The sequence below is a fragment of the Stegostoma tigrinum genome, chromosome 20, assembly GCF_030684315.1.
Source record: "Stegostoma tigrinum isolate sSteTig4 chromosome 20, sSteTig4.hap1, whole genome shotgun sequence".
NCBI classification, from domain to species: domain Eukaryota; kingdom Metazoa; phylum Chordata; class Chondrichthyes; order Orectolobiformes; family Stegostomatidae; genus Stegostoma; species Stegostoma tigrinum.
This window is the reverse complement of record NC_081373.1, coordinates 53235108-53260006: the sequence shown is the minus strand read 5'-3', so window position 1 is coordinate 53260006 and position 24899 is coordinate 53235108. Positions and strand designations below refer to the sequence as shown.

Genomic DNA, 24899 nt, shown 5'->3' with positions numbered 1-24899 from the left:
AGATGGTAGAGCAAAGCTTGAGACTCTGCAGCCCTAAGAGCTGCTGTCACAGCCGTACCTGCTCTGTCAACTTACAAGCGATTTTCTTTTGCTGTTCATTTCCATTTTGAAATATTCTACAACTTTTCAGTTTAAACGTGAATCAAGGACATAACAGCCATTCCGCCCTTTCCAGCATTCAGTTGGATCTTGTTGATACGTATTGCAACTTCATTGCTCCGTCATTGTTCCAGGCCCCTTCACATTCAAATCTAACATTTTGTAACCTAGGTTAGAGGTTTCAGATATCCACAGCATCACCTGAAACTTATTCAACCTTTTGATTTCCATCCTACTGGTCTTAGCCTCCTAATAGGAAATGTTTGCTGTCAATAACACTCTAAGTTTATAGTGCAATTTAATCAATTTTTTTTATTTTCATTGTGGCCAGAATTGGCTGCCCCTTCACTCTATGTTAAGCATTGCTGAGTGGTTCAGAGTGGTCTGTGAACTGACTCTTCACTGACTGTCTTCATTCGCAGCTATGCTTCTCAGTGATATGTCATTTTGCACAGTACTGTGAATGCATCCACTCCCCTTTCCTAATCGCACAGTCAAGCACCCCTGGCTGTTGGAGTGCCAGAGAAATTCCACTAGCTGCAACATCAGGGTGAAAGCTGCTGTTTTGCTGTCACTGATTCCCCCTCCTCTAAAGCCTCTCACACCGACAGTTCATACAATGGATCCATGTATGCACCCCATTTCCCATCCATCACAAAGACTGTTTACTTCCATCTCAGCAACAGCTCCGTTGGTGCTCAAACCTTGAGCAGCTATCCACATGAAGCCCCACTATTCTCATCCCTGCTGATCGACTTATGAACTTCAGATCACATTTTTCAAAACAGAATCAGACTGAATAGCATAGGAGGTCATCCAGCACTTCATATTCGAGCGTACATTCTTTACAAATGCTTTACTTGCTGGCTTTGTGAACATTCTCTAAACACGCAATCCATTCCAGCCTCTTGTGCATCTCACCCATCCATTAGCCATCGTGTGTCCCTTTCATCATCACGAGCCCCACCTAGAGTTCCCTTTCTAACCCTAGTGTACTTCCCTAAACTCCTTAAAACACTCCTGACTAAACAAGCGCTCCTTCAGCTTCATTCTCTAACACCATGGGATTTGGGGAATTTCAAAGCAATCCTCCATGCAGCTCTGCTCCAGTGTATAATTAGACCATGTTTGCTCTGTACACGAAATCCATCAGTTCAGCTTTGCTTCACATCTAGTGTTCCCCTGCTCAAAATAAAAGCAATTAATCTCAGTCTAGATAGTTCCAATGGTTCCCAACCTTTTGAGGGAAAGACAATTCTAGATTTTCACGACTTGTATTTGAAATATTGCACCCTGATTTCACTCCCAAACAGCGTAGCTCTCATTTTTAGATCACATCCCATTGTCCTCCATTTACTCCAAAGGGAAATACCTCCTCTTGATCAACCCTTCTGAAACATTTTAACAACTTAAGCACCAGATAACTCCTCAATCTGCTGAATCCCAGGGAATACAAGTTAAGGTGAGGCAACCTGTACTCATCATTTAATCATCTGAGTCCCGGTATCATTCAGAAGAATTAGTGCTTCTATATGGCCAATTGTACTTATATCGAAACAGAAAGAGTTAACATTTCAAGTCCAGCATGACTTCTTCAGAATAATAAAGTGTGGAGCTGGATGAACACAGCAGGCCAAGCAGCATCTCAGAAGCACAAAAGCTGACGTTTCGGGCCTAGACCCTTCATCAGAGAGGGGGATGGGGTGAGGGTACAACGCATCATCCTCCGACACTTCTGCCATCTACAATCCGACCCCACCACCCAAGACATTTTTCCATCCCCACCCCTGTCTGCTTTCCGGAGAGACTACTCTCTCCGTGACTCCCTTGTTCGCTCCACACTGCCCTCCAACCCCACCACACCCGGCAGTTCCCCTGCAACCGCAGGAAATGCTACACTTGCCCCCACACCTCCTCCCTCACCCCTATCCCAGGCCCCAAGATGACATTCCACATTAAGCAGAGGTTCACCTGCACATCTGCCAATGTGGTATACTGCATCCACTGTACCCGGTGTGGCTTCCTCTACATTGGGGAAACCAAGCGGAGGCTTGGGGACCGCTTTGCAGAACACCTCCGCTCGGTTCGCAACAAACAACTGCACCTCCCAGTTGCAAACCATTTCCACTCCCCCTCCCATTCTTTAGATGACACGTCCATCATGGGCCTCCTGCAGTGCCACAATGATGCCACCCGAAGGTTGCAGGAACAGCAACTCATTCCGCCTGGGAGCCCTGCAGCCTAATGGTATCAATGTGGACTTGACCAGTTTCAAAATCTCCCCTTCCCCCACCGCATCCCTAAACCAGCCCAGTTCGTCCCCTCCCCCCACTGCACCACACAACCAGCCCAGCTCTTCCCCTCCACCCAGTGCATCCCAAAACCAGTCCAACCTGTCTCTGCCTCCCTAACCTGTTCTTCCTCTCACCCATCCCTTCCTCCCAGCCCAAGCCACACCCCCATCTACCTACTAACCTCATCCCACCTCCTTGACCTGTCCGTCTTCCCTGGACTGACCTATCCCCTCCCTACCTCCCCACCTATACTCTCTCCACCTTCGGTCCGCCTCCCCCTCTCTCCCTATTTATTCCAGAACCCTCACCCCATCCCCCTCTCTGATGAAGGGTCTAGGCCCGAAACGTCAGCTTTTGTGCTCCTGAGATGCTGCTTGGCCTGCTGTGTTCATCCACACATTTTATTATCTAGGTGGAGAGGTCTTCAGTTTTTCTCTTCACAGACGCTGCCAGGTTTTTCTAGAACTTTCTGCTTTATTTTAGATTTCAAGTATATGTAGTACTTTGCTTTCATGTAGTCAGAACGTGCTTGCTTTGTTTTATAATGCATACACTGCGTGAATAACCAATTTAGAGAACTGTCCCCTCCCACGACACTTGGAGTGTTTGAATACAACCGAATTGTTTACACAACACAGTTGTCACAGTTCTATCATTGTACTGCTCTCTCTCTCACTCACACGCACGCACACACACACACACAAAAACAAATGCAGCAGTAGTAATGATGTGATGTGTCAGCTCACACTTCAACTGCACAAAGTCCTCAAACCTGGAAATCCCTATTAATGGTTCTTTCAAAAAATGACAAGTGTAATAAATACTGATCAATTTAATCTCAAAGCCTATCTTCTTGAAAGATACACAAGTATTGGAAATGATCTGCCAACATGTGGAAATGCAGTAATTCAAATAGTTTAAACAAACAGCTAACACAGGAAATAACACATATGTCTCAGTCTCCCCAGTGTAAGGTACTGTGCTCTCAATATCGAAATACATTACACTGTTGTTAAGAGATGGAAGTGCACACAGGCTCATTTCCCAAGTGTCAGTGGCTTAATTAGAAGCATAGAAGAATTTACACAGAACTATAAGCAAATTGCCGTGCAGAGATAGGCCATGCACATTTATTGTCATGACTACGATTTCCAAAGTGGTAATTCAAACCACAAGCATTTGAGAGGGAGAAAAAAACTAATCGCAGACCTCTCCCTGTGGAGAAATGACAGAATGTGTCATCAGTAACATGGCTAGAGTGAGTGGGGTGATGAGTGAGGGAGGGGGATGAGGGAGATGATCAGGAATTGGGGGCAAAGGAGAGGGATCAGGAAGTGAGGATGAGAGAATTAGGATGATGGAGGTGATCAGGAATGGGGCGGAGGAACAGAGGAGACGGAGGGGGGGAGTAGGAGAGACAGACAGAGATGATCCACAATGTGAACTTCCAGCAGCAGCTTTTGCTCCAAACAAGTCCCCTCTCGAGCTGCCGACTGCCCCCAGCCCCTCACCCACCTGTAGAAGAACAAAAGTGACTGTCAACCGCTTCTGGTATCTCCCGAACTCACCGACCGACATCATCGCGCCATCTATATCCATCCCGGCTGCGACAGCACAGAGAGGTCCCGCTCCACCGACAGCGCCACCCAGCCGGACCCTCGCGGTATCACACACCCCCGCGACAGCGCCACCCAGCCGGACCCTCGCGGTATCACACACCCCCGAGACAGCGCCACCCAGGCGGACCCTCGCGGTATCACACCCACCCGCGACAGCGCCACCCAGGCGGACCATCGCGGTATCACGGCCACCTCGCGAAGGCGCTGCCCACCCGGCCTCACCCGCTGTAAACAACCTTCCCGGTACAGCGCCGCCCGGCCGGCCATTTGCGGTATTACACACAAACGCCGGGACAGCGCCGCCCCCCGCTCTTCCCACATCGTAAAAACGCGACAGAACTGCAGCTGCGGAGAGAAAAGTCGGAGACAACACGGTGTAGGGCTGGATGAACACAGCAGGCCAAGCAGCGTCAGAGGAGCCGGAAGGCTGACGTCTCGAGCCTAAAAAAAACTAGGCCTGCAATGTCAGCCTCCCTGCTCCTGAGATGCTGCTTGGCCTGCTGTGTCCATCCAGCTCCACGTTTTGCTAACCCAGCCTCAGCTTCATTTCCACACTGTGGAGGAGACCACATTGTGAGCGGTGAATGCAGTAGTCCAGACTGTCAGAAAGGCAGGCAAAGTGCTGCCTCCACTGGAACCTATGTCTGGGCCCCTAGGGAGTGAGGAGGGAGAAGGCAAATCATGACATGTTACACCTATAGCAGACTGTTGCAAAATGCTTTACATCTGAAGTATGTCTCGATTGTGATTTGCGTGAACAAGGTTCACGTACACCTAATGTGCAAAAAGCGGGGTTAAATCGTGGCCAAGACCATGGGAGGACTGCTCTGCTGTTGAATTGGTTTGTGGCATCTGTTACGTACTGAGGGGGAAGGCAGTTGCGATTAAATATCTCAACCCAATATCTCCAACAGTGCAGTATTGCCTTGGAGTGGCAGGTTAGATTATACATTTCAGTCTGCAGTGATAATTTAACCCACAATCGGCGAGTGTGATTACTTAGCTAAAGTAAATAATAAAGGTGAGCATGTGATGTTGGGTAGTAAATTTCTAACCTTGTACTAAAGTGCATGTCCAATGCCAGTGAGTCCAGGAAAATGAGGTTTATTATACTGCAGTAGAAAGGAATAAATAGGTGCTTAGACTGGTGAAAGATGAGAAATAATGTTCCACAGGAGCAAGGGGTAGGACCACTGCTGTCTTTCAAATTTTGCAGATGTTAAATTAGTATGTCGCTAAATGATGACAAATAAAACAGAAGACAACTGCAGAATTGAATGTGTAATTGGGTGAACTAGCTTGTAATATGAAAGAAGACTGCATGAGTTTTTTAGATAGATGAGAGGTAAGAGAGAGGCAAGAATGGACAATGAACTGGTGGAAAATGAGGCTGAAGTAGTAGTAATGGGGAACAAAAAAATGACAAACTGAATAGGTACTTGGCATCAGTTTTCACAGAGGAAGACACTATAGAGTCATACAACACGGAAACAGCCCATTCTGTGCCGACCAGAAGATTGGGGCAGAGTAGTGACCATCACTATGGAGATGGTGTTAGGGAAGCTGAAAGATCTGAAGCTGGATAAATCATTCAGACAGATGGACTACACCCAAAGACTCTGAAGGAGACAGCTGAGGAATTTGTAGAGGCACCGGTGATGATCTTTCAGGAGTAACTGGAGCCAGGGAGGGTACCAGATTACTGGAAAATGACTAATGTAACATTCCTGTTGAAGAAGAATCCTTAGGATCTATGCTATACATTAATTCAGAGCCTGTTGTCGACAAAACAGCTTTTTTCCATTCATAGAATTAGATGGTAGCAGTTATGGGTGTCTAACAAGACAGTGGCTTTTGTTAGTTAGAACAAACTTTAAAGCAAAACTGGCAAAAGGATTTTTCATTGAAATACTTTGTGAAATCTGACGAAGCCACCAACATCAGGGCTTCTAGCTTATTTGCCATCTGAAATCTGATCTGAAGATAGGCCATCATTCTGCAGCTGCCTGCTATTTGAGTTGACCGAAAATCTAAATGACTGAGTGATGTCCAACCATTCTGATTTCCAGATATGCATGCTGACTGACTGGTATTCTTACTCTTTTGCTTAGAAAACAAAACAATGATGTATCTCTGCAGAGCTGTCCTGCCTTGTTTGTGCATCAAAGTGTGCTGGGATTAAGCAGATGCGGCTGATTGTTCATTCAGCAACTTATTTAAAGAAAAACTTAATTCTTGAGTTTGCTGAAAAACAGTATTGTTTCTTCTGGGTAATAATTACAGAAGAAAATAAATGGACCATTATGGTGAAAATAAAATGTTAGTTTTAAGTTTGTGGAGCGGTGGGTGTCAATGAACAATACACTTCTCCAATTCAGAATTATGATATGGTTCCATTGTCTCATTGGGAAGATCAGAAGTCACATGACACCCCAGGCTCTCTACAGTGCTGAAACAGGCCGTTCAACCCAACAAGTCCACACTGACTCACCACCCTTTCTCTGTAACACTACATTTCCTATCGCTAATCCACCTAGCACACACCCCTGGACACTACAGGCAACTTAGCATAGCCAATCCACCTAAGCCGCACATCTCCAGGAGGAAACCGGAGCACCCAGCAGAAACCCATGCAGACGCAGGGAGAATTTGGAAACTGCACAGTCGCCCAATGGGTGGAATCAAACCTTGATCTGTGGGGCTGTGAGGCAGCAGTGTTAACCACTGAGCCAGCGTGCTGCCCTTCACCTGACAATGGAGCAGCACTCTGAAAGCTTGTGATTTCAAATAAACCTGTTGGACTACAACCTGGTCTCGACTGACTTCTGACCTTGTCCATCCCAGTCCAACACCGACACCTGCATTTCACTCGGATGAAATACGTGTGGAGATTTAACATCAGGGTCATCACACCTCCAGCCAGGGGAACAGAGTGAAATGGTGTCCTCAGTTGGTTCAGGTGTGGTGTGGGGAGATTGCTGTAGACAGGGCCCTTAACTGGGTCTGACCCATTCCTCATACTTTGGCCCTCACTCCCCTCTCTTCCCTCCTGCACCAGTGATAGGGAACCCCTACCATCCCACCAGTGTCCATATCCAGAAGATGCCACTTCTGCCACCTCCAGCGAGATGCCACCTCCAGAAACCGATTCCTCTCCCCTCCCTTGTCCACCAGTACAGGAACTGTTCCCTCTGGGACACTCTGGCCCAGTTTTCCTTCACTCCCAACACTTCCCCACAACCTTCTGTCCCTGACCCTGCAACTGCTATAGGTGTAACACGTCATGATTTGCCTCCTCCCTCCTCAGTCCCTAGGGGCCCAAACATAGTTTCCAGGCGAAGCAGAACTTTGCCTGCCTTTCTGACAGTCTGGACTACTGCATTCACCGGTCACAATGTGGTCTCCTCCACAGTGTGGAAATGAAGCTTAGGCTGGGTTAGCAAAACGTGGATCTGGATGAACACAGCAAGCCAAGCAGCATCAGAGGAGCAGGTACTACGTAAATGCAAGATTTCTTTTCCGGTTCTGCCTTTGGTCTCCATACTTGAACTCCTCCCTTCAAATGAAGGGTAGTTTTAGTGTGAACATTGCAAGTGAAATGTCAGCTTTAAACTGACTGCTACATTTTACTTCTGACACCATTGGCCATCAAATCCCATCAATCTGTCTTACATTAAGGCCTGCATCAGCCAAAATTCTTATGTTTGCAATTCAGCAAAAAATTAAATCATTCTTTTTAGTTTTTGTGAGCACCAAAGAGCCTCTGATTTCATTTCCAACTGTGTCCCAACCACACACTCGAAGCACAACCTTGCTATTCCATGAGACTTGGCTTTTATTTTCACCAAATGGTTTGTGACTTGACTTCCTGTTCCCGAACTGTAATATATATCTTCATCAGATGGACAGCTACATTTGTGAATGCTGTCCTCAGAGACTACAATTGTACCCAGCTGCCTTTCCAATTTAGACACAGAGCTCCGAAAGCTCCAGACTCCCAGCCAATTTGCTCTTCAAGCAAAGGAAACTTCCTTTTTACACATACCCACTGTTATTGAGAATTCTCTCCCAAAGACAGACTTCATTCATTCCCATTCATTCCCATTTGGATTGGAAAGCTGCGGAATAGTCAGCCATTCTTAACACTTCCTGTCAGCTGTTTAGCAGTGAGCTCTCCATGTAACTTTCAGAAATGGCACCAAAAAAAGAAAAGAAATGAAAACTGACCTGCTTTTGATGTTATTCTGAACAACCCATAATTACAAACTACAATTTCACATTGGTAGTTGTGACCATAGTATCACATACATGGTACTCACTTTGTTGTTCAACATTTAACATGGAACATTACAGCACAGTACAGGCCCTTCGGCCCTCGATGTTGTGCCGACCTGTCATACCGATCTCAAGCCCATCTAACCTACACTATTCCATGTACGTCCATATGCTTATCCAATGATGACTTAAATGTACCTAAAGTTGGCGAATCTACTACCGTTGCAGGCAAAGCGTTCCATTCCCTTACTACTCTCTGAGTAAAGAAACTACCTCTGACATCTGTCCTATATCTTTCACCCCTCAATTTAAAGCTATGCCCCCTCATGCTCGCTGTCACCATCCTAGGAAAAAGGATCTCCCTATCCACCCTATCTAACCCTCTGATTATTTTATATGTCTCTATTAAGTTACCTCTCAACCTTCTTCTCTCTAATGAAAACAGCCTCAAGTCCCTCAGCCTTTCCTCGTAAGACCTTCCCTCCATACCAGGCAACATCCTAGTAAATCTCCTCTGCACCCTTTCCAAAGCTTCCACATCCTTCTTATAATGCGATGACCAGAACTGTACGCAATACTCCAAGTGCAGCTGCACCAGAGTTTTGTACAGCTTCACAATAACCTCTTGGTTCCGGAACTCGATCCCTCTATTAATAAAAGCTAAAACACTGTATGCCTTCTTAAGAGGCCTGTCAACCTGGGTGGCAACTTTCAAGGATCTGTGTACATGGACACCGAGATCTCTCTGCTCATCTACACTACTAAGAATCTTACCATTAGCCCAGTACTTTGCCTTCCGGTTACTCCTACCAAAGTGCATCACCTCTCACTTGTCTGCATTAAACTCCATTTGCCACCTCTCAGCCCAGCTCTGCAGCTTATCTATGTCTCCTGCAACCTACAGCATCCTTCGTCACTATCCACAACTCCACCGACCTTAGCGTCGTCTGCAAATTTACTAACCCATCCTTCTACGCCCTCATCCAGGTCATTTATAAAAATGACAAACAGCAGTGGACCCAACACCGACCCTTGCAGTACACCACTAGTAACTGGTCTCCAGGTTGAACATTTCCCATCAACTACCACCCTCTGTCTTCTTTCAGCAAGCCAATTTCCAATCCAAACTGCTATATCTCCCACAATCCCATTCCTCCACATTTTGTACAATAGCCTACTGTGGGGAACCTTATTGAACGCCTTGCTGAAATCCATATACACCACATCAACCGGTTTACTCTCATCTACCTGTTTGGTCACCTTCTCAAAGAACTCAATAAGGTTTGTGAGACACGACCTACCCTTCACAAAACCGTGCTGACTATCCCTAATCAATTTATTCTTTTCTAGATGATTATAAATCCTATCTCCTATAACCTTTTCCAACACTTTACCAACAACTGAGGTAAGGCTCACTGGTCTATAATTACCGGGGTTGTCTCTACTCCCCTTCTTGAACAGGGGAACCACATTTGCTATCCTCCAGTCGTCTGGCACTATTCCTGTAGACAATGACGAGTTAAAGATCAATGCCAGAGGCTCGGCAATCTCCTTCCTGGCTTCCCAGAGGATCCTAGGATAAATCCCATCCGGCCCAGGGGACTTATCCATCTTCACCCTCTGTAGGATTTCTAATATCTCTTCCTTGTGAACCTCAACCCCACCTCGTCTAGTAGCCTGTATCTCAGTATTCTCCTCGACAACATTGTCGTTTTCTAGAGTGAATACCGTCGAAAAATATTCATTTAGTGCTTCCCCTATCTCCTCTGACTCCACACACAACTTACCACTCCTATCCTTGAGTGGCCCTAATCTTGCTTTCGTCATTCTTTTATTCCTTAAATACCTGTAGAAAGCCTTAGGGTTTACCCTGATCCTATCCGCCAACAACTTCTCATGTCTCCTCCTAGCTCTTCTGAGCTCTCTCTTTAGGTCTTTCCTGGCTATCATGTAGCCCTCAAGCGCCCTGAGCCTTCACATCTCATCCTAACATAAGCCTTCTTCTTCCTCTTGACCAGAGATTCCACCTCCTTCGTAAACCATGGCTCCCACACTCTACAGCTTCCTCCCTGCCTGACAGGTACATACTTATCTGGGACACACAGGAGCTTTTCCTTGAATAAGCTCCACATTTCTGATGTGCCCATCCCCTGCAGTTTCCTTCCCCATCCTATGCTCCCTAAGTCTTGCCTAATCTCATCATAATTGCCTTTCCCCCAGCTATAACTCCTCCCTAGTGGTATACACCTATCCCTTTCCATCACTAAAGTAAACATAACAGAATTGTGATCGCTATCACCAAAGTGCTCACCTACTTCCAAAGCTAACACCTGGCCGGGCTCATTACCCAGTACCAAATCTAATGTGGCTTCGCCCCTTGTTGACCTATCTACATACTGTGTCAGGAAGCCTTCCTGCACACACTGGACAAAACCGATCCATCTATAGTACTCGAACTATCGTGTTCCCAGTCAATATTTGGAAAGTTGAAGCCCCCATGACAACTACCCTGTCTCTCTCACTCCTATCGAGAATCATCTTTGCTATCCTTTTCTCTACATATCTGGAACTATTCAGAGGCCGATAGAAAACTCCCAACAGGGTGACCTCTCCTTTCCTGTACCTCAGCCCATGCTACCTCAGTTGACGAGTCCCCAAACATCCTTTCTGCAACTGTAATACTGTCCTTGACCAACAATGCCACACCTCCACCCCTTTTACCATCTTCTCTGTTCTTACTGAAACATCTAAATCCCAGAACCTGCAATAACCATTCCTGTCCCTGCTCTATCCATGTCTCCGAAATGGCCACAACATCGAAGTCCCAGGTACTAACCCATGCTGCAAGTTCACCCACCTTATTCCAGACGCTCCTGGTGTTGAAGTAGACACACTTCAAACCAACTTCTTGCTTGCCGGTGCCAATCTGCGTCCCTGAAACTTTATTTCAGACCTCCCTACTCTCAACCTTTTCTATACTCAAACTACAATTTTGTTTCCCATCCCCCTGCTGAATTAGTTTAAACCCACCCAAATAGCCTTAGCAAATTTCCCCCCCAGGATATCGGTACCCCTCTAGTTCAGGTGAAGACCATCCTGCTTGTAGAGGTCCCACCTACCCCAGAAAGAGCCCCAATTATCCAAGAATCCAAAACCCTCCCTCCTGCACCTTCCCTGTAGCCACGTGTTCAACTCCTCTCTCTCCCTATTCCTCACCTCACTAGCACGTGGCACAGGCAACAAACCAGAGACAACTCTGTTCGTCCTAGCTCTAAGCTTCCATCCTAGCTCCCTGAATTTCTGCCTTAAATCCCCATCTCTCTTCCTAGCTATGACGTTGGTGCCAATGTGGACCATGACTTGGGGCTGCTACCCCTCCTCCTTAAAGATCCCAAAAACACGATCAGAGACATCACGCACCCTGGAACCTGGGAGACAACACACCAACCGTGAGTCTCTCTCGTCCCCACAGAACCTCCTATCTGTCCCCCTAACTATGGAGTCCCCAATGACTACTATCTGCTCCTCTTCCCCCTTCCCTTCTGACCTGCTTAATTTCACGTCAATTCTAACACCGCTTAAAAGAAACAGAACGCCCAGCCACATCTATTTGAAACAATTGTAAAAATGGATCCAGATGAATATATGCGCAACAAAACAAATGTTAATACATATCTTTAATTAAAAAAAAGTTTTTAAATGATAAGGTCTCAATCCTGATACGGTGAGTGCATTGAAAGGATAGGGATTTGAACCTACAGTTCCGAGGAGCACTTCTGGACTCTGGTACAAATGGTTGCCTGCTGATACAAGGTTTTTGCAAGGCCCCTGGCAAGAAACAGCAATCAAAAGATATCAAGTTAAAAATCACCACTGGGTGAAGCTACACCAGACATCCAATTGAGTACAGAACAGTGACTGATAAGAGTATTTTCACAATGGGGAGGCAGTGGCCGAGTGCTATCATCAGCAGACTGTTGACCCAGTTACCATTCTCGGGACCCAGGTTCAAATCTCACCACAGCAGATGGTGGAACTTGAATTCAATGGAACAAAAAACTAGAATTAAACAGCCTAATGACGAAAAACCCATCTGGTTCACTAATGTTCTTTTAGGGACAGAAACTACCATCCTTCCCTGGTCTGGCCTGGCCTGCATGTGACTCCAGACCCACAGCAATGCGGTTGACTCTGAACTGCCCTCTGGGCAATGAATGTTGCCCAATCAGTGACACCCACACCCTGTGAATAAATAAAGAACAATATTGAGCAGAGAATATGAAAAAAAAGCTTTCCATTATACCTTATTCAGATAGGGAAGCACCCTATCCCAAAAATGTTTGGGTTATTTGAGTACAGGTTTAACACATTATCTAGAAAACTCAGCCAACTTGTGTGGAGCAAATTGCTATAGAAAGTATGATCTTGCTGGCCAAGACAGCTCACTTGCTTTTTGTTCTGAATAGACCCATGCGATTCCCACTTCACATTTTGTGTTCAATTTTGAAACAGTGCCCCCATAGGGGCTACATCCCTATTATTTATTGTTGGACTCGCTGAAAAAGCAGAGAATGATTTATTCTGTATTTTAACCCCTTGTTGGCCGTTTCCTGGAAATGTTTGTTCGGGACAGTTTTAAGGGAACTTTACTTTCCATTTATTTATTTTGCCCCCTCAATCTGACTTTACTATTTGTTAAGATCACAGCTGACCTGACTGTGGTCTTAACTCTATTCTCCTGCCTCTTCTCCATAAGTTGCAATTCCCTTGCTAATTAAAAACCTGCCCAACTCAGTCTTGAATATATTCACTGTTCCAGTCTCTAATACTAAATGGGAAAGACAATTCCAAAGACTAACAAGTCTCAAAGACTAAATTACATTTCTATCTTAAATGGGAGACTGAATTATCTTCCAATTGTGCCCCCAGTGCTTGATTCCCCCAAGGAGAAAATATCCTCTCAGCATCTATCTTGTCAAGCTAAGTCAGAATCTGGTGTTTCAATAAGACTACCTCTTATTCTTCTGCACTCCAATGAGTACATAATACAAACCCTGCATCCTAACAATTAACCCAGTGAACATGCTCCGAACTTCTTCCAACATAAGAATATCCATCAAGTAAGGTGACCAAACCGGTATGTAATACTTTAGGCATGGTTTCACCAAAGCACTGTACAGTTAACAAGACTTCACCACTTGAACATTTCATAATCTTTGCAGTAAAGGAACGCTTTACAATCTTTTCTGAATTACTTGCTGCACCTTGCAGGCTAATATTTTGCGATTCATCCACGATACCCAGAGTCACGCTGTCCCGCACCATTCTGCAGCTTGTTTCCATTTATTAGTGGCAAGGGACATCACAATGACTCAGTGGTTACCACCGCTGCCTCACAGCACCAGAGACCCAGGTTCGATTCCACCCTTGGTTGACTGTGTGTGGAGTTTGCACATTCTCATGTCTGCAAGAGTTTCCTCCAGGTGCCTCCCACAGTCCAAAGATGTGCAGATTAGGTGAATTAGCCATGCTAAATTGTCCAGAGCATCCACAGGTGCACAGGTTATGAGGGTTAGCCATGGGAAATGCAGGGTTACAGGGATTGGGGGAGGATCCGGGTCAGATGCTCTTCAGAGGGTACATTTGGACTCGAAGGGCCAAATGACCTGCTTCCACACTGTCGAGATTCCATGACTAAATTCAGCAACAGAAGCAGTATACAAAAATTCAAACTGTGTAAGTGAAAATATTAAACCAGGATGAGCCAAGAATGGCAGACAGAATCAGAAACAGCTGAGGGCGGAAGCTCGACCAGTAAACTGTGTATCAAATTAAAAAGCGTTCTTAAAAAAAAGTCAGTCTAAGTGCAAGTCAGTGATCATCAGTGACATGTAGTGGATACAGTTCTGATGCGCTTCTGCACTGTCTCTCAGAACGAGACCCAGGACCTGCTCAAGTGGATGTAAGAGAGACCGACAGCCACTACTTGAAGACCCGGTCAGTTATCCCCAATGTCCTGGCCAACATTTATCCCTCAATCAAGTATCACAAAAATAAAATGGCACTGCCAATATCTAATTGCTGTCTGTGAAGCTGCCTGCAAATCAACGATTCCAACATTATAACAGTTTGAAGATGCTTCATTGGGTGTCTAGTATATGTCAGACATGCAATGGTTGTGAAAATTACCAAATAAATAAATTATATGTTTCCTTATAGTTATTTCAACACAAAACTTGGAATGACAACCAACATTGACTCGCCAGTCAACATACAGAAAACCATCAAGCAAGCTATAATAAAAAGTCAAAGGCAAAAATGCGTACTATCAGAAGTAGATTTATTACAATAAAAGCTTCAAGTCTGGCACTAATTGGTACATGTATTGCAGCTCAACTGCATTCTAGACATCAAAAGACAAACAACAACTTCTGCTATTTTGAGAGCCTGATAAATAAATAGTCATATACTACACAGTGTCAACATTTACCTGAATGGCAGAATTCAGAGAATACTTCACATTCAAGATGACACACAACAGTTTTCCCAAGTACTGGATTCTAAAATTACATCAGTATATTTCATATTTAAAAATATGAAGTTAAAAAACAAGTTAGTTAAAAGATTTACAGCATAAGCATATCCTGACCTTACTGAAGTGAAGGCACCATTAAACTATACAAAACTATAAAAACATGCAGTCAGTGCTAATACACTGGTATTTGAAAATACCAAATATTTTGCATTTTGGCTTCAAAAATGCACAACTTTGGAAATGTGCTATCCGCAACACGTGCATATATCACAAAATACCAACATTCAAACTATCAACCCAGAAAATTACCAAATCATTCCGAAAAACATTTTAAGTATGGTCTGAGTCGAGTGTGCACTTCTATGAAGGAAGTACATTTGGAATATTTGCTGACTTTGATGCTTTAAAGATAACTCAAATTCAAGTTACTTTTAAGACCTTGAAGTATTTGTAGAAATCAAGTATTTCATATTTTCTCCAAAAAAAAATCAATCTTGGTTTCTTAGCTGTCCAATTCTTCTTAGTGATGATCCAGTTAAGGATTACACTTCATGCAAAAAGTTGTTGATGATGACAACTACTTTTCAAACTACCGGTTACGTTCATTACTTTTTGAGCCCACTGATTACAATGAAAGTGGCATTTACTGGTTTAACTCAGAGGGATCAGTCAAGAACAGGCTTATGTAGGAACCACAGATTTGCAGGTTTTTTTTGAAAAAATGAAGTATTTATAACATATCAAACTGCACATATTCAGGTCAAGTCACACTCAGTAGAAATCTTTAGCAAAATAGTCACTTTATCCTGTAGTGATATAACTACATTGGGGTCTCTTCTTACTTCTCAGTTTTAGCGATCCATACCTGGTCTGTACAAAATAAAATTTGGTTAGTACATTTTCTTTAAATAGAGTGCAAATTAACACTTTCTTATAGCCCACACTAATAATTATCAGGTATGCAGAAATTTTCAAATGATTGACAGTTCTCATTTTTATCTTTCCCATTCAAACATAAACCATTCTTTAGAGAAGGTGCAGAGATCTACTCAAATGGTAAAAGGGATGACAACTTTGGTAACAAAGATTACAGAGTTGAAATTATTCTCCTTGGAGCACAGAAAGGTCAGTGATTTAATTTTGAACAGGTGAATCACAAGATTAATATATTACAGCGTGAATAAAAGAGAAAGTGTTTATTGACCTGTATTTGTTTTACAAATTAGAATTACATTCTCTGAAAGGGTGGCGGAAGCCAATTCAATGCCAATATAAGATAAATTTTCATTCAGCTTAAATCTATGCCCCCAATCACCAACTTTTATGCCAATGCTAGGAAGTGCTCCTAACAAAGTCCCTCAAGTTTAAAAGAAACTCCCTCTGCTCTAACAGAACAAGTCCGTGATTTGATGGAATTAAGTTCTATATTGGTGCATACAAACAAACAAAGAATCACCGTAATAACAAAGCGTGGAGCTGGATGAACACAGCAGGCCAAGCAGCATCTCAGGAGCATAAAAGCTGATGTTTCGGGCCTAGACGTTTTGGGTTTCTGCTCCTGAGATGCTGCTTGGGCTGCTGTGTTCATCCAGCTCCACGCTTTGTTATCTTGGACTCTCCAGCATCTGCAGTTCCCATTATCAAAGAATCACCGTATCTGGTTTTCAAATTCATACTTAATTCTGAACAGAATCTAAATTTCAACTTTGGTCACTTTAACATATTTAGAAATAAACTGAAATATTTAACTGACTTCAATACATACCTAAATACACTGCATGAAATCAAAGTATGATGATAACAGATTAAAAGATAAAAGATCAAAAGCTGCAAAGAGCTGAAAATATTTACCTCTTTACGATAGCCTCGCTGTTTCAGTTTAAGGCTCTGTGATCGTCGGAGGTATTTCTGTTTGGCAATCTCATCGTCTGAATGAGCAGCATCATGGTCTTCCTCTGACTGTGCCTTACCATCCAGATCATCATCAAAATTAAAACCCCCATCTGAAGTGAAATGGCAATTCAGTAAACCTACTAACTACATTCTGCAAATGCTCTTGCACAAGTTCCTGAATGTAAAAGTCAACTGTCTATCAATGGACAAAGCAGGCATTGAAGTTCATTTCACTGTTTAACTTCAATTAGGAACAATGTCCAAATAAGGAAAATCATTCTACATTTGGTCTACTCTCCACATGGGGGCACCAAACACTTCAGTACCCAGATCCCACAGCTCTCAAAAACTGCGAAGTGGCCCATACAGTTGTACTCAAGGATTACAGTAAAGAATTGGAAAAACACATTTTGAAATTTCAGAAATCTGTTCACAGAGCCCAAATACATTAGAACACACCAGGCACCCATGGTGTACATTTCTCAATGTAATTAAACGGCAATTATACTGTCGTCACCAACAGCAGCAGGAAATTAAAACATGACATAACACGGTGTGAAGCTGGATGAACACAGCAGGCCAAGCAGCATCAGAGGAGCAGGAAAGTTTGATGTTTTGGTTCGAGACCCTTCTTCAGAAATCAGAAATTTCCTGCTCCATTGATGCTGTTTGGCCTGCTGCGTTCACCCAACTTCACACCGTGCTATCTCAGATTCTCCAGCATCAACAGTTCCTACTACCTCTGGAAATTAAAACACGTTCCTTTCTCCAGAAATGAATACAAAATGATGAGATATCAAATAATTTTATGAATAGCATCAAGAGCCAAATGAGCAGGAGATACAGGAATAAGAGAGAGCTTAGAACAAGGTGCCCAATGTGAATGTTTATATTGAATACACATAATGACTAGTTATATTTACTACTGTATTCAGTAGTAGCTACAATTCACTTGATTATTTTGAAAATCAGATTTAGAATGCTTAGCAAAGGTGGAAATTTCACTTCTGTATGATCATTCAGGATGCATTTCTACAAGTTCAGTCCTTGCAGATTGATCTTTGCACCAATGCTAAACACCACAAATCTGGTGCAAAGAACTCTTCTGTGAAGTAGCATTCCTGCTTATTCTGGTTTTTGATAATCTCTGGGCACTTCATGTAATCCCCCAATTCTGAACTTAGGCCAAACTGACAAATTGTGATGGCAGTGAAATGACACAGATATACTATGAGGCATTCAAAAAACATGTGATAACCAGGATACACATGCAACATTATAAAAAGGCAAGAAGTTCTCATTTTGAAACACAATATATTTGTGCCTTTACTACAATGGTTTCATGATGCATTTCCTATTTTCCGTGTGGGCCTCTCTTAGTGTAGTACAAAGTGACACTTTGTCATTACATACTAACGAGTTTCTAGCTTTCAAAAAGCCACTTGCAAATTGGTAGGCGATAGAAGGAAACACTTCAGATCACTAAACATAGATAAAATGATAGTCAACGCATCTTGTATTACTTAGTAACCATAGCCTTGCAAGAGCTGGCAATGGGATATATGGGATAAAGCAAGTTTCAGATTTCCAGTGTGGGAAAAAAAGTGCTGAGGCAAATCTGCAAAATGAAGACAAACATACAGATTTCCCTGAACACATGTTTCAACTGAAGTCTGGCAGACTGCCAAACTTGCCAGATGTCAAGGCTGGGAAAGCTAGCAGTTCCCCCTTCCCTACCTCAGCTCAAGTCGAGAATCAAGTTAAAATTCACGCTGGCCTTGCTAAATCCTCTGGAGCATGCTCAACTGCAATGAAATACTAATTGCCATTCTAGAGATTTGTGGTCTCCAGAAGCAGGAAACAATTAATGTAAGTTATAAAGTAGATCTTACTGTTCAAACTAGTCACAGGTCAGGAAATTGTTGAAATTCATTTGTAAAACATGGGTGTCACAAGTAAGCCAAAAGTTCATTGTCCATCTACAAATGCCCCCAAAAAGATGGTCAGTCACCTTTTTGACGACTAAGTTACTTGTTAAGCCACGTCAGAAAGTAGTTAAGAATGAGTCACATTGCTGCGCATTTGGAGTCACATATAGGCCAGATTTCCTTCCTGAAATAATACTTGGGATCCAGATGAGCTTTTTATGGTAATCCAACTGTTAGATGGTGAACATTACTTACTATAGTTTTTTTAATTCAAGATTTTACTTGAAATAAATTCTGGTTACTATGGCAGGATTTGTATGCTAATCTTCTGACCACAGGATTACTAGCCCTGTAATATATCATTCTGCTACAGACCACTTACTGTCAGCAGGCTCTTTGGTTTCAATCCCAGATCAAATCATGGTGATAAAATCTCTTGAATCGCACTCTAAAAATGCTAGGCTGGTAAGGTGAACTCTAGCACCCCTCTCTTTGCCCAACTTCCCCAGTTTCCAAAATAATTCTGGCATGTTACATCCATGTTACAACTGCAGCCCAGTTTCAGAGTTTACTCTCCAGAAAATTTACATGCTATACTACATACCTGATTACTTCAACATTTACATTTAACTTGTTGTAGTATTTTTGTTAAGCTACTTACTAGCATCATCTTTCAAATGTTTCACCTTCCTTCTGGTATCGGCAGCAACATCGATGGAGCGATGTCCCACTGGTTCATCGCCTTGTATTGCTGTTAAATCATGCATGCTCAAACTTCTCAGTCTCTCTGTGATTGCACCTTGACTCTACATAGAACAACAAAAATCAGAAATCATAAACCTTCATGTTTCATCAGACGCATTCAATGTTTAACAATTGCTGTACTATAGTTAGAGGTTTTAAAATGTCTCCCTTCAGCTTTAAAGGATACATGCACAAAGTGGGCTGTGGCACCAAGTCAGAGGTCAGGAAAGTGTCAGGTTTAATCTCAGATCTAGAATGCGTTATGCCGGCAGGGGCTTTTCAGTGAGTCTACCAGTCAGACAAATTAAAAATCGAAGTTACCAACTGTCATCCAGTGACCAGTCAAAGTGTGCTGACTGAGATGAGTCTCACCATAGTGAAGTAGCCACTTGTAACAATGCTCAAGCTCTCTCATGAACCATGCTCATTTTAACAAGGCGATAACTGCAACTGTCTTCGGAGTGCTTCAAACATTGGTCACCCTTCTGAACACCAGAGATCCATGAACACGCTGAGGAAGAATGCCTACCCCTTCCCTCCTAAGGGCTCGTCTCATCTCAGAAATCTACTCCAAGTTTCTGTCAACATAGAATTAAGACTGCAGCGCGGTTTCAACATCACAAATGGGAGGACACTGGAAAGTCTTACTTTTCTACAAAAGGTTGATACATAAGCTAAACCAGATGACAATAGACACTACTAAATTAAGGAAAAAGATAAATACAAAGAAAAATATTCGAAAAAGAAAGCAACTAATTTACATGCAGTACTGTCAAAATCCTGTTTTTTCGTAAACACTGTTAAAAGCAACACTTACAGATTAAAAAAAGCTGTGTATTATTACAAGCTAACTATTACTGGCACAACCACATAATGACATTTAAGCAACTGGACAGAACTGTATTCTCCAGAGTAAGCACGAGCAAGAATTTGAAAATAATTGAGCATGTTTTAAGTGGGAAACTTCAAATTTTGTTTTGCATATAATTGGTACGTCAAAACCAATTCCAAAATTGCTCAAACAATGGAACCCCAACCAGAAATCAACAATGACTAACAAGGAGTTCTTTTTTCTTTCCGTCAGGATGTTTCAGCAAGTTAACAACTGTGGCAATCAGAAGATGACCCCTTTCCAACTGAAAGTTCAATTTGTATGAGGACTTGTTCAATTTTCATTCCATAACCAATTGCCTCAATGTTAATTATAGAAGAACCCAACCCCAATATCCCCATTTTAATTTTCAGATTGACTTACAGTGCAAAGTTTCTAAATCTGCTTGAATCCCAAAAGGCACCAATAGAGAATGTGTAGAAATATTAAAAGGACAATACACCTTGAAGTTGCAAGGCTACTGATGAGGAATACATGCTGCTTGTAGCTTTAAAAGCCAGCATTACAATTCTAATGACTGGAATTTTCCCAATGGTAACAAACATTCAAATTTAAGGCTAAAAAAGGTAATCAGTGCCAGCCAACCATATCTTAGAAAATTAAGTACAGCAGCAATTATCCATGTCAAACAACTTATGCCAATAGTCTTATTACCTCAACTTGAATGGCCCAGTACAACAGCAGAAAGCTGAGCAACAATCCTGAAGACAGTTTGCGAATACAGGCAAGAGAAAGCAATATCACAGTTAGAATAAAAGACAGAAGGGAAACTACAAGCTTGGCAAGAACATTAAATTAAATCTATAAAACTGTTGGTGCAGAATTAAAATACAATGGAAAAAACCATGTTTTTAATATATGCATCAGATTCTGTATATTAAAGTATTCGGAGGCTTAATAAAGGTATACTTTAAGATAGCCTAACATTGAAAAAGTAAACCTAAAATATCTGATGAGGCATGTGGTGTATTTTAGGAGGATCGGTGCACAAAGTTGAGTAACATCGGCTTCTGTTTTCTCCTTATTTGCGTACAACCTTTGACACAAACTAACACAGATGTTACGTGTGAGACTGTACTACCCATATTCCCTCTTTCATTCCTTGCACATGCCCCTTAGAACTTTGAAAAATAAATCTTACAGGATAAACACAGAATGCTCTTAATTCGGCCTGAAAGCAGGACAGGATAAATTCCATAGAGGGTCTAGAACAATGTTATGTTCAGATAGTAAAATACTACGTGAATTTGATTTTGTAGAAATCTTCAACTTCAGCAATTTTCAACAAGGGTACAATACTTGCCTTCACTGCAGCAGACACAGCAGCAGTTGCAGCAAAGTTTAGACCTTGCTTTCCAAACTTCACCATAGTATCATAGCTTCGATCTTTGGCTTGATTAATATAGTCATCAATTTCCTGTAACAAAAAAATGAACACTGTAACAATCATTAAATATTCGCTTAAAAATTACACACTATCTCTTACAGCGAGATGGATTAATAGCTCAAGTGACATATCCCTCATTTTGTGAGAAAGTTTTCAAAATCAAAACATAACTGTTTAAATTTTTGCTAAATATTAAGACAGAATTTAAATTTATTCAATTAGTTTTGCAATTGTGAACATGCCAAAGCTTCCCATAACTAATTTGCAAATAGGAAAGTCCAAATAGCAATTATATAGATAACCAGAAAATCAACTGACTAAAAGATACAAATTAAAATACCCCTTCTTTCTGATATCACTTTTTGTGCTCACCTGGGAGGGAATACAGGTCCAGAATTTAAAAATCTCGTCTGAAGAACTACATGATTGACACTGTAGTAATCCTTCAGCACATACCCTCTACTTATTATAACAGTCATGTGTGACAAGAGGCTTCTTCCATCTCCGGGCTCAACCTGCCACTAACTGGCAACACCACAGAGGTCTTCGGAGGAAATCAAATAAGTCATACTCGTGCATTCAGGTGTACCTTGAGGTTGGGCCTGAGAAATAGCTTAATCTGTAGCCAGTCATTCCATAACCTTACACATCCCAAACTTGGCAAGTGCAACATTGTCCTCAGAGACAACAAATATAGTCTCAAACAGAGACTGTGGCCACTCAATTAAGTCATCACTCATCGCAGGTCAGCCAAACTTTTCTAATGCACAGTATTTCAAGTTATGCTAATTGATAAGTTCACAAAGATCAATTACAACAGTTAAAAAATGAAAATTTGTTTTCCATTCTTAATTGCACTGCTATTTTCCCATTGCAAATTTTCAGTTAAATATATGTTGCCACCAAGAGCACAATTGACTAGTAAGGTAAAACCAGACAACACAAAGCAATCCCGACAGGATGGGCAGAATAGCCTCTACCTACATTGTAACGATTCTGTAATACTACAAAGAGCAAACAAGACTCAAAAATTTTACTTCACAAAATTGCAACTGATGTTTCTTATTACACTATGGTGCATCTTCAATTTGTGTATCATGTACTCCAAATCAATATCAGTCCTGATAAAACTAGCAATTTAAACTGCTTTCACTGACATGCTGTAGTTAGAATGGGGATCAATTAAAAATGGACATTTCGCATAAACTTGGCAGCAAGTGAAATACTTACCCGTTCACGTGAGGACAGAAGAGGATGCAGAAACTTTCTGTAAAGTAAACTTGCGCCTCGAGTGTACGGGGATAGCAGCCAGACAACAAATGCCACTTTAAGTTCATAGTACAGTGGAAGCCTGCAAACCAACAGTAATAAATATCAGTGATAATGGGAACTGCAGATGCTGGAGAATCCAAGATAATAAAATGTGAGGCCCGAAACGTCAGCTTTTGTGCTCCTGAGATGCTGCTCGGCCTGCTGTGTTCATCGAGCCTCACATTTTATTATCAGTAATAAATATCAAGCTAAATGTAAACTCAGAAGTCAATTATGCTTGGTATTTAGATGCAAACTGACAAAACTAGAGTCATCTTAGTTCATTTCTTGGTGACTTACCCCATGTTTGTTCATTTTACAAAACACAGCTGCAGTCTGACACACTGCAATATAGCCAGGTTGATAAGTTAAAGTACATTTTCCACAAATTGCATGTGCAATTTCAGTTTCACACAACTTTGTCTTCCATTCCCTCATGAGACTCCAGAAGCACATTACAAACATAGAAATTTTTAGACAGAGAACTTAGGGAGATAAAATCACATTGGGAGCATCCTCATTATTTCTGAGACACACACTTGTCTTAAAACAAAGATTAACATGGCCTTAGCTCAGTTTCTGTAAGACATTCGGTGGTGGACCCCCATGCAGCATCACTAGGCCTCAGCTATTTACAATCTATATTTGTGACTGAACCAAATCTGATGATTGTGCAACTGATTAAATTACTGACAGGAGAGAGTAGCGGTTTAGAATGAGTATGTGAAGATAGGGGTCTTAAGGTCACTACAGAATATTTTTTGGGAACTGGTGTATAGGTATAAATGAAGGAGTGTTACAGTACAAAAGGAATTAAAAGGGCCTTATTCTATCCTATGGTTTCAGAGTGTATACAGCATTTTTCCTGTTTTAGCTAATGCCATGCAAAGAATATAGCAAAACATTTCTCTGTGTACTGCAAGGATGGTTTACAGTACAACGTGGGCAGGAATCAATTACACTCAGGGAAACACAAAGATAAACTTCAATGGAGAAAGGGTACAGTAATTTCTGCCACCAGTTAACAGTGGACAAGTTCAGACAGTATCGTATGGAAGGGATGTGAAACACCCTAGCTGATGGACATCTGCTTCAAGGATATCCCATAAGCAGTCAAAGCGACAAGTGCAACGATCTCGGGAGGAAGCCGTTGCTGTTTCAGGCAAAATGGAGAAGGCATCTGGAAACATTTTTCTAAACCATGGAACCAATGGGAGCCATGTTTTTGATGGATTTCTGTGAATAATCAACTTCTTCAAATGGGTCCCAAGAATCATTAACATTCAGATTCCAAGTCGACTTATTAACCACATCAGTTCAGAAAATATTTTCCATGAGCAATTAAACTGTCACTTCTTGAAACTCAAATGAATTCAATTATCACAGACCCAAATTAAGATCCTAGGTCAGGATGATAAACAATTAAGTTTTTAATGTTTGTTGAATCACTGCACTGTCCCCACCCATGTGGAGCTGTAAATATCTTAAATACCTGAATACACAGCAGCATCTGAGATTCTTTATTATGTTCATGGGATGAGACCACCATTGTCAAGGCCAGTCTTAATTGCAAATCCCTAAAAGCTGTGGATTAGATGATGTTAAGCTGTGGTCTTGAACACAAATCCACAGTGGGGCATGTACAACCATAGTGCCACTCAGAAGGGAGCTCCAGGATTTTAATACTGAGGAAATGGCAATGTTGCTAGTTTGAGATGGCTTGGAGGGGAATTTGCAGGCGGCTACACTCCGCACATCTGCTGCACGTGTCCTTCGAAGTGACAGTGATCACGTTTGGAAAATGGTGTGAAAGAACCGTGAGTTCTTTCAGTACATTTTTCAGACAGCACACAGTTGTTTCTGCATTTGTGGTGAGGACTGTGAACGGCGGATGAAGTGGCACCTCATACACTATGAGTGGT

At 42.2% G+C, this 24899-nt stretch overlaps 2 protein-coding genes across 7 annotated transcripts in view; both read right to left on the bottom strand.

Annotated features, from left to right (window-relative positions):
- slc22a15 (solute carrier family 22 member 15) overlaps window positions 1-4023 on the bottom strand; it is a 64488-nt gene extending 60465 nt beyond the window's left edge. For 3 of the 4 annotated variants that reach the window (XM_048550920.2, XM_048550921.2, XM_048550924.2), the window contains exon 1: window positions 3909-4016. In XM_048550920.2, the coding sequence (XP_048406877.1) occupies window positions 3909-3992 (84 nt within the window). In that variant the 5' untranslated portion in view covers window positions 3993-4016. Of the gene's footprint in view, window positions 1-3908 lie in introns of all 4 variants that reach the window. The other variant, XM_048550922.2, reaches the window with a different exon arrangement.
- Window positions 4024-14610: 10587 nt separating this feature from the next.
- The window catches only part of reep3b (receptor accessory protein 3b), a 58368-nt gene continuing 48079 nt past the window's right edge, over window positions 14611-24899 (bottom strand). For all 3 annotated transcript variants that reach the window (XM_048551356.2, XM_048551357.2, XM_048551358.2), the window contains 5 exons: window positions 22897-23017; window positions 21583-21696; window positions 19305-19449; window positions 16674-16825; window positions 14611-15692 (listed from right to left, as the gene is read on the bottom strand). In XM_048551356.2, coding sequence (XP_048407313.1) covers window positions 15624-15692; window positions 16674-16825; window positions 19305-19449; window positions 21583-21696; window positions 22897-23017 — 601 coding nt within the window. In that variant the 3' untranslated portion in view covers window positions 14611-15623. The remainder of the gene's footprint in view (window positions 15693-16673; window positions 16826-19304; window positions 19450-21582; window positions 21697-22896; window positions 23018-24899) is intronic.